Here is a 10,915-nt window from a genome sequence, read left to right on the forward strand (position 1 = left end):
ATGAAATTATCCCCTCGAGTGTTGTAGATCGACGAAACCGAGCAGTCAGCCCGGTGGATTACTTCGTCTTGACGGGACTTTGAATACGCTCGCAGCGTCGCGTCGCGTCGGTCGAACAGCTTCCTACGCTGCTGCTAACGCACCCCGGGGTTGCCACCCCCCGTTCCTTACACGTTTGTTAGGGTAAAAATATCGTGTCGCGGGCCATACGTCTTTCAGACAGGCGAAATAAGCACGGGGACAATTGGAAGTTGCTCGGCTCGCCTTGCTTTTCTCTACCTCTCTCACTTTCGTGTATCGCAGGATGACTTATAAATAAATAAATAAATAAATAAATAAATAAATGATTTCATATGAAGACAAAATTTTAGAACTTAATTAACAATCTATCTTCTTTCAAAAATCTTAATTTTTCTCCTGTTAATTACCTTTCGCTTTTAATTAAACAACGAGAATGTTTGAAAGGAGATGGAATAATTGACTTCCGTTGGTCACGTATCCGGCCGGGAAGCAGTTATTCTAATCGCGTAGAGGGTAGAGTTAAAAAAATGAGCAACGTCGAGGTGGAAATATCGCGTGGCGGGCGGCACGTTTCTCTAACAAGAGCGTAGCACACGGCCAGGCCAATCGGAAGTCGTGATAACAAACCTGCCACCTGCTTCACCTCCAGCTACTTTTCTCCTTAAGTCCATAAAGCGGAGAGAGCGGACGCGAGCCGAGCTTGCCAAGAGATTTACTTTATATGCAAATGCAAGACGGATATGGTGGAAATAGGGGGATGCGATGGCGTTTAACCGAAACACGATATCGACAAGTGTCATCTGTCAAACGTACCCTCTAATCTCACCCCTTCTCTCCCTCGTTTGGCTACCTCCTTCCGGAAAATTTAGATCACTCAACTTGACCCTGAATACGACTTTATAAATGTAAATATTTAATCACTTTAAATTACTTTTAATTCATTTCGTTTATAAACTGAATAATTTCCATCTTAGATTTGAAATATTTCTTTTAAATATTTTATCTGCAACATAAACTTCGAATCCGTTATACCAAACGCAAACACGTTCTTCCGATTCCTTAGGGAGGACTACCCTTGCTTCTTCGACCAGAGGAAAAAAAAAACAAAAGTCGAGAAAAGCTTTCTCTCAAAGACGAACCAATAAACATGATTCGTCTTATAATCTCGCCTTTCCTTACGAGACCCATATCCCCAGAGTTCTTCCATCTCAGCCAATCTAAGCGGGGAAATGGTTTCATTCACACAAGTGATACCTACGGGGATCGTTACCCCATCCAAGGACGTTCAATAATTGCTGGCAGCTATCTAACCGACTGAAAATCAAGGATACCGTGGGAATATCGGCTAAGATTTCGTCCACGTCAATCATTTCAACGCCGAATATTATTCCCGATCTATGATTACTGAAGATCAACAAAGTATTCGCAGAAAGCACGAAACGCAGGAATCTATCCTTGGATCGATCAGTTTTCGTGCGTGAATAATGGCGGAGGTAATCTCGCTTGTTCGAACGTAAGAGAAGGCAAGGGTGGGCATCGAGAGCGGGAGATCCGTATAAATGGTAATAGGCATTATAGGCAGGCGAAATAAAGGAGAAAGGCGTGATCGAAGTACGAAAGGAATAAAAGAAACCGAGCGTGGACTCGAGGATAGCCATTATCCGAGCGAAGACGTGGATCACGATGCAAAACGCTCGCACTTAACGGCCCTCACTCGCCTCTGAATTCTTCTCTTTAGCCATTCTCGTGCCTCTAATCGTCACACATTACAGATCGACGACGCATACGTCCACCTTGTAATGGAATCGAACATCCCGGGATTCAAAATACCGGACCATTATCATTTTATAGCACAATTTTATAACGATTCGTACATGCAGAGGGTATCTTCCTATCGTTTTCAACTTTCGTACAAACGCGAAACATATGATTTTCTAATAAGTAATTTTAATTCTTACCTGACAATTCATGTCCTGTTTCTCGGACAGTAACCTGGCAACGTGACGAACAGACGAAGCAACTTCCGACGTGGCCCCTGCTTGCAGAGCAACGTCCAAAACGGCAAGGGTGTCTTTATCCCTTCGCAATGCGCACTGAAGCTCCGCCAAACGTATACTAAACTGCTGGACTGCTTGCAGGGCGCACAATTGTTGATTTCCCCTGAAAAATACAGTTAAGATACCTTGAGTTCCATGGAGGGGTTGGGATCATGAACCGGGCTGATTTTATGCCTCTAATTGAAAATCGAGGAACTTTAAGCCTCTTTGAAATACCTGGTCAGAAATGGTCAAGTTTCTATAGGACACGACTGAATAAAAATTTTATACCTGGAAATTTTATTTATTCCTAAACTAATTTGTAAATAAATGTACGTTTTTATTCTTCGGTCGATGAAGTATCTATTTCATCGGATAGATAGTTATCCCCGATTCCCGAGATCGGTGAAAGCTAGCAGGAAAATTGAATGGAAAAATCGCAGTCTGGGTCAACACAATAAAAAGTAGAACGAGAGGCTTTGCCTCTCGGCAAACAGTAAGACGTCAAATTATTAGTGGATCTCCCCAATGGCACTATCGGCAAACAGAAACACTTTATCCGAGACCAATCCGAACGCCCTACAGAAAGACTGGTCTGCTCGTTTTCCTCCGCATTGGCGTGCGAATCAAATAAGTGAAAAATCGGAAAATAATGAATACAGAAACGGCGACGGAAACGTTAAAAGAAACGAATCGGTTGGGTGAGAACGGTCGATTTGTACGTCGTGTATAAGAAGAGTGGTGCGCGTTCGTGCAAACAATAGGAATTTCAGTACCGAGGGATAAGAGTGACCTTTGTAAAAGCCCACTGGGTCACTGGTCAACCCTTTTGCATGGGTCAGACCCCTATCAGACAGGGGAATCAAGTGCTCATACGGCAATTAAAACAAGGTTTCGACCAGTGCGCCTCCCCCGCAGAAACACATATCAATTTCAAGATTTGTGATTTGCTTCATCTGGCTCGAGTAACATTACCATGTATCTGAATATGTATGCAAACGATATCACGTGTATAATTTGAAAATAAATTAAATGATTAATAATTAGGTTATTTCTCGATGACGTAACATTAGTCTTTCAACCTTTCGAGCTTCTATAATGTAGTGGCAAAACTGGTCGCCAGGGTATACATTGAAAAAAAACTGTTCAAATAGACGTTTCCTCTAGGTGGCGGTCACTTTAGAAATGTCCAAGCTTAAACTGGCGATCCCGGCTAAAACTAGTAATCCCGTGACACGGGTCGAAATCCCAAAGATCCGAGCCCTTGCTGCCTATGGTGTTCCACGGGGTTCCCGGTGTTTGCTTTCCTGGCTTCATTGCCTCTCATAATATTTGCCCAACGTCACGCGTCGACCAACCAACGGTCAGTCAATGATCCTAAAGCAGCTATTCAAGCGGACCGTTCGAAACTCGATAATCGCGTCCTTACCAGGAAAAGAAACTCGCCGTAAGAAATATCTAAAGTAATTCTAATCTTCTTTATTCTGAATGCTTAAACGATTACTTAATAATTAAGCGATTATAAAAAATTTCATACAAGGTACTCACTTTTGGAAGGTTTCGTCCCAAACACGATAGAGATCCGCCACGCCGTCTTTGAGAACCGTGAAGATCAAGGAGGCCGAATTACCGAGATCGGTGATCAGTCTGTGCGTGGAGACGTTCAGAGCCAGCATCGCCGCCTTGCGATCCCTCAACGCAGCCAGTTCGGTCTAGAACATTAAATATACATTTTTAGTGGTCGCCCTGTTCGGTTAGCTCAAACGAATTGCTCGCTCGGTTCTCGCGCCACCGAGCGAGGGGTGCAAGTGATGTATAAACTGATCGCAGTGGTAGGCTAAAGAAAACTTACCGCACTACCTGAATCCTGACGTACAACTAGGATAAAGAAGCTTTGTTCACGAATAATAGTACCGACTGACCGATTTCTCAAATTAACGATACTTAAATATTTTTCCCAGGAAAGAAAAAAATTGAGCTATCATCCGTTGAAAAATGATTAACCCTCGTGATTGAAGAAGCATCGAAGTCTCTGTAACCCAAACTACCCTCTTCCTCTACGTCGACCACGAAAATAATATGCAGGAGCGGATAGGTCGGCATCAACAACGAAATAAACGTACGTTTATCAGGAAGAACATAACCGAAGCTATAAGGGTTGTAAGAGCGCAAGAGATAAGACGATGGAGTAACCACGTCACGTTGTCACATTCCCGTCGTCCTACTGCAGCGGGCGACCGACGAGGGCAGCATAAATAAAGCCAGGTTTACGAGGACGACGCAAGACGTAGGAGAACAAAAACGGGAGCTTCTAGTTTCTCCTTTCTCCTCGTCTTTCCTACCCCTCTGTGTCTCGTCATTTCTCTCGTCGCGTGACGAGCAGAGCCGGTGTTCGAGGGAGGATCGTAAAGATCGTCCTACTTGCGGTCATCCAGCTTACAACCCGTACTCTACCGAGTAATTTCTGCCGAAGAAACGACAAGCTTTACTACTCTTTCCTTCTTGCATTTATATTGTACGTCGATCTTCGAACGAACACGAATTCCTACCAAAAGCTAGCTCCCGCTTTCTGGTAAATTGAAAGTTCAGGGCGGTGAATCGAGGGATGAAAAATCGAGGAACTTTTGGGACTGACGGAATTTTTTTTTTTTTTGAAATGTAACGTTTTTGTTTCTAGTGAATTAATAGGAGAGAGTAGATTGTTTTAATTACACAATAGTAATGAATTTTTGTTTCTGTCGTTTAAACAGGTTTTGATAAAGTGGGAACATTCAGTCTTGATTTAACACTTTTATCAGCCTTCATCGATCAACGGATTTCTCTCGACTGCATCGAGAAAGCTTAAGATTTATGATGTCGTCGATGGGATTTGATGAGATCAGATTTATGTAACACGCATGTCACGTACCGTTTTTCATCCGTTACAGCTACCGTGATCTATCATTATCATTTGATTTCGATCTCTGCACCTTTTTCGTATACACAGCAGCAATTTTTTTTCGCTTTCTTTTTCCTTCTTTTTTTGTAAAAGAAATTCAATTGTAGAAATGGGTAACCGGTTACTAACGCGACCTCACCGAACGCTTTGATCGTAGCTCGAAGTAAAGTGTTCGCGAAAGACTCGACGGCGAATCGATATTCTTCATGGGAGGCAATAATTTATGCAAAGCCGAGCACGAGTAAACGACGGATACAGGCGTGATTCCGGGCACGGTATCAAAGAGGTCAGACGCGTGAAAAGCGATGGCGAGACGCGATGGTTCACGCTCGATGTGCGTACCAGCATGGACAGTCGGCTTGCTCTTGGAAACTAGAGAAGGAGAATCATGGGGATGAAGAGAAAGATGGACGCTGTCCAACAGCGGTCGCAACGAAAAGTGGTTGGCATTGATATTCCAGGCACATCGCGAAGCCAGAAGCAGCCCGCTCCATACCCGTAACCACCCACCGCATGAACCCCCCCTCTCCCTATGGGGCCCCAGTCCAAAGCTCCACACCAACCCTCTACCCTCTACCTCTTTCCCTCCCTCAGCCTGCTACCCTTCCTGCTTTTCCCTACTTCCTTTTCCCAGCCCGACCTGCCGCAGACACGCACATTCCGATCTAATTCAATTTCCAATCAACAGCCAATCAATTGATTCGAATTCGGTATATAGAGCGGTCGGCTGGCTGCCGTTCGGTCTCTGCATGCCTATGAGGCTACCAGACCTGTCTCTCTTCATGGCCACGCGTACCCTGTTCGATCGGAGAAATTAGCTTTTTACCTGTCTTTCCTGCTGATACATCAACTCTATGATTGTTCAGAAAATTTGCCAACATTTCAATTAACCATTCAACGAAAAAAGACTCAAGAACAATAGACTGAAGTTCTTCGATACTATTCCTAAACCTCTTTGTTTCATTCTTTTTAGGAAAAAAAAAGGTACACGATCCTGAACGAAGCACTTTTCTCACGGTCGGAGCTTAGAACGCGTCCAGAGGCGGATCACGCAGAGTAAAGCGGGAACGAGCGCTAATGAGCGGAATATCGAAAGGCAATGTTCGTCTGGAATTACGCAATAACGTAATCAATGGTCCAACACGGAGAGGCGATCGAGTCGCGGGCACGATTGTCCGGAATAGCCAGCCACTGGCTTCGATCGAAGCCTGTTTACGAATGCATAATACACGCGGTTGTACATACCATGCTGATTCGCGCGACAAGCCGCCGTGCCACTCGCTCATTCCGTCGCGCTTTTCCTCGTACGTCGTGCATGACAAATATATTCGTCGCCGTCGCTGCACCTGTGAACGATCGCGGTTAATCGATTCGTCCACGATTTAACGTCGAATCGGCACTCGACACGGAACTGAATGCGACCATTCGATTGACCGGCTTTCAGGTCAATCGTATCGTTGCTTTAGAAATAGATAAACGGCGTTGATTAGAGGAAAAAGTTCCATGCTTCGCGTCCGTGCGAGCCAAGTCTGCGAACACTGAAAATGGGAATTAGGTACTCTATCGAATGCAGATTATTTGTTACGTCTCGCAAGGCTGGTACAACCCGCGGAGAAACATGTAAAACAAGATGGATCATGTCAGGTTTGGTGGCCAGACATCCTCGCGTCTGGGTTACCTGCTGCATAATGCAGCACACCGACCAGTTCAGCCGGCAAATGTTGGACGCTAATACATCTTGATGATAGATAGGGAGCATGTGTTTGGTCTTCGCAATGAGGCCGACAAGGATAATGTCGGGGATACAGGGGAAGCCGGATACCCGAACAAGAAAAAGATGAAGGAAGGAAGGAAAAAAGTGGAGGACGATGGATCGAAGGGAAGAAAGTGAAGAAGGCGAAAATGAGAAGGAGAGTCTTCGGTGGAGAAAATCGTAGAAAATAACCGACAGAGAAGGCGAGCGGAAGGTGGAGGTGTAGGGTGTTCCAGAGGTTTCCAGAGAGGGCTGGGAAGTTAGGCAGGGATGACTCTCGGGGGTTGGAAACTCAGAGGATTGGCTAGGTTCGCTCGGCGTTCACTCGCGAGTTGCGATGCCGAGCACGTCGCCGTCAGACGAGCGTACGTGCGACACGACTACGCTTTTACGCCACTCTCTGCCTCTATCCTTGCCTCCTGACTGCCCTCCCTCCTCTTCCTCTGCGTCTTCCTTCGCTGCCACCCTCTACGCCCACTTCCCGACTTCAACCCTCTACGCTACCACCCCCTTTCCCTCTTTTTCTTACTTCTATTTCGCCTACTTTCAACTCGTCCCACCCTACTTGCGCCGCGACCATCTTCCCGCGATGGTTTTAATAATGCCGAAGCTTGTTCCGCATAGATCGCTATCAAATTCAATGGTAATTAAATGTATCTTGTTGAAAATGAATTAACAATAAGTTAAAGAAATTTCAGTGTTTCAGAAATTTGCTGATAGACAAATTAATTTGAAGAAGATATACTTTTAAAAAAAAGTTAAATGTTTCTTTTCTAATACTAGTCGCGCGCTTGTCTATTTCCCACTTTAAAAAACGGAACAACATACCGCCATCTACAGGTCGCAAACATGGTAAAAGGGTTTCCTGTTTCATAGTTGGTATAGTGAATTTCTGTTCTAGCTCCGACCGGTGAAGGAAAACCTACTTCGCTTACCGACAATAGAACCATTACCGACATTGTTATACTAGACACGAACCAGAAACGTTTGAAAGAAAACGCGCGAAAGTATGCGCTCTTATATCGAATTCAAATTTTTTATTCGCGCAGACTTTGATACTCGAGTCTATACGAGAGCTTAACGAGACAGAACTGCTACGTGCAGTGTTATTTGCATCGTAATTAGCGATTACACAATTCTTACCGTGATACGATTGATGCGCTCATCCAACACGTGCGGCTGTTCCAATGCGATTTCATAAGAGAAGAGCCTGTCGTGTGCTGCTTTGAATTCCGTTTGCAAAGCTGTCAATTCGCGATGAAGCGCGCTCGCCATTTGTGTTTCCTCGACTCTGGTCGTAAGGGACTCCCATTTCTCCAACATACCTGAAAAAAATAAAATTCCATAATGACACAACCGTTCAATTCAGAGGAAATAATTTTATTTTATATTTCGTAAATTCTTGATAAACATTGCTAGCTCCTGGTGAATGTTACTTTCGAAAGTAGCTGATCTTTATAACGATAAAATTTTTTTTTCAGTCTCTATGTAACGAAAAAGTTTTGATTATTAATACCGAACACGATACACGTGTCTTTTTTTGGCATCGCGTCATGTCAGTAGGAATAATCGAACAGACATTTCAGGTCAAGCTGCTTATATCTATACGCATATTCACTTCGTACGGCTTCAGTGACCCCTTTTTTCGTTTATACTTTCCTCCGGTACTTTCTTCTTTCGAACTATACACCGTGCCCTTAAAAACGAGTACGCACACGATTTCACAGACGGAGAGATACCGAAGTCTCGCTTTCATCAAACTAGGATATTCTAAAATGAATTTTTTTTTTTTTTTAAATGTATGAAACTCTGATACAAAGTGTAGAAAGTGTACTTAATCCCCTTAACATAATTTAGAATCTAATCGATAATTATTTATTAAGAACACTGATCCAGTAACAAATTACACAAAAACTGTAAGACTCACAGAGAAAATGTCACGTTATTTATTACACTTTCTCCGTGGTATCAGTTCTATCTCGTGTTTTTCTTACTCTATATAATATCCAGAATGTTTTCACATAAAATATGAAAGCTTTAAAGGTATCATTATAAAAGAGCATTTAAGTACGAGATAATTACAGTGATATGCTTTCTTCGTCGAATTAGATTGCTTTTCATACTATGTAGAAATATAATCACGTGATGAAAAGTTGGTAGGATTTAATTTTTCCTTTTTGCAGAGTAGCGGTACGTTTCAATTATTTCGTGAAATGCGGTTACTCGGTTAATATGAAATAGTTAATTTCCTTTTCTTATTCCCACGAAATATGCGCTCATGAAAGTGTTGAAAAATACGGTGGTAAGAATAATTAGTGTCTTATCAAGAGCAAATGAACGCGCGACCATTCGATAAATAACACCGGGACCCTACTTTCGTTCAATTAAACACCGATTCGTAAATTGTCTTTGGAAGAGGCAGATAAATTATTCGGAGAAAGCCGATCGAATTCTCTTTTCGTCGTAACATAGTAACCGTGACCAAAGCATCCGAGTAATTATGCTCCCGTAAATAGAGAACAAGAATTGGAAGAAAGTGAATAGAAATGGGAAGGGGAAAGGTGTGTTGTACTTAGAATCGTAAATCAACAGCCCTCTCGAGTGTAATTAGCAGCCACTAACGGTTTAATAACGACCAACAATTATTGCAGTTTTTAACAGCACAATATTAACGAGATATTTAATACGACATCAATTTGGTGGCAAAAACGCATTGATTTACGACGACACAAGGAATAATATGAAAGTTCGACGTGTAACTTGTAATTATGATAAGAAAATAAAAATTGGAACAAGTATTCAGAATGGTGTGTCTGTTTTTTGGAATTAATTTGTATCCTAATTAGCAATTGCGAAATGTATCACTGAAAATGGCTCCTAAGGCCCGTCACGTTTTTCCCCAGACATCTCTATATTAGATTTCTAGAACGACGAGAAAATCCTTGCTCCGAGATTTTCACGGTTTTCTTGGAAAAAACAACTTTCACTTTGTCACGGATGGTTCACAAAAACCGCTGTGCAACGAACTGTACTTATCAAGTGAAATCTCGAATTCCGTTGAAATGGTAAAAACGAGTCCGATTCTACTGGTCGTTGAAACAAAAGAATGCTTTTAACATTTTCATCCTTTCACGGATCATGTTTTTGCGCGATAAAATTCCTGAGCACCGATTAAGTGATGCATTAAAGAAAGCCTAGATCCGCGATAGCTTATTTTGTTTTTAATAATTATACTCTAGAAAGTTACACCTTCGACTTCCTTATCCCATCAAATTTCTCCGTACCCAACCACGAATCTTTCATTACAAACATCCTGCGCAACGGTCAAAAAAAGAGCCCGTTCTGTTAATTAAACGCACAAAATATAACCATTGGGTTCATGCGAGGGACAAAGGATATCGTTACGGGAACATGCTCATTGACAAACGTTTCCGAGGACAGGCACATCTGGTGCAGGATAAAAAAAGAACAAACGACACATGTCGGAAAACATCAGCGATGGAAAGCAATGAATTTCACACTGACCTACAGGAAATGATGGAGAATGTGCGGAATAATTGCGGCCGGCGTAGCAAGACGTATCGTGTATTACATGTAATATATTATACATCCTATATTATCACGGTCGAACGATTACGCTCAGTAGAGCAGAAATTGGTAGCCGCTATACGGACTGTCTCAAAAGCAATACATTCAAAATGATATTTTTCAGGCACGAGTATTTTAAGTTAATGGAGCGAAGGAAATTTTTTTTTATAGAAAAAAGAGGATTAAAAATTAAATTTAAATTTAAGGGTTAAAATTCAAAGAAATCAAAAATTATTTTATAAAATCGATAGCTTTTGAAATAAAAATGGAACATCCCGTATACAGAGATCTCTATGCAGATATTTTTATTAATAAGCGCAATCCACGATTCTGCGTTATTAATAAACTAAAACGAAACTTGAAATAAGCCTCAATTTTTGCGCGTAATCTTCTCGACGATACGTGCAATTATTTTACACATTCGCCAGCAAATTCAGCCAGCTAGTAGATCATTTAAAACGACTCTGTTATTATGTACCGTTTCCCGAGGATGGGAATTAAATCATGTTCCGCAGGATTTTGATCTAAGCAAATAATTCTTTTTCGGTACAAGATATAATACTATCTAAATTGAGCTAA

The 10,915-nt window shown here is 42.2% G+C and overlaps 1 protein-coding gene across 1 annotated transcript; it reads right to left on the reverse strand.

The window, feature by feature from the left end:
* Positions 1–991: 991 nt before the first annotated feature.
* LOC117611279 (uncharacterized) lies at positions 992–8,295 on the reverse strand. The gene is made up of 5 exons (XM_034339233.2): positions 8,265–8,295; positions 7,892–8,073; positions 3,606–3,769; positions 1,980–2,181; positions 992–1,024 (listed from the first exon to the last, which is right to left on the reverse strand). The coding sequence occupies exons 1-5, from the start codon at positions 8,293–8,295 to the stop codon at positions 992–994; spliced, it is 612 nt and encodes a 203-aa protein (XP_034195124.2).
* Positions 8,296–10,915: the final 2,620 nt, after the last annotated feature.

This window comes from Osmia lignaria, chromosome 15 (assembly GCF_051020975.1).
Source record: "Osmia lignaria lignaria isolate PbOS001 chromosome 15, iyOsmLign1, whole genome shotgun sequence".
NCBI classification, from domain to species: Eukaryota; Metazoa; Arthropoda; class Insecta; order Hymenoptera; family Megachilidae; genus Osmia; species Osmia lignaria.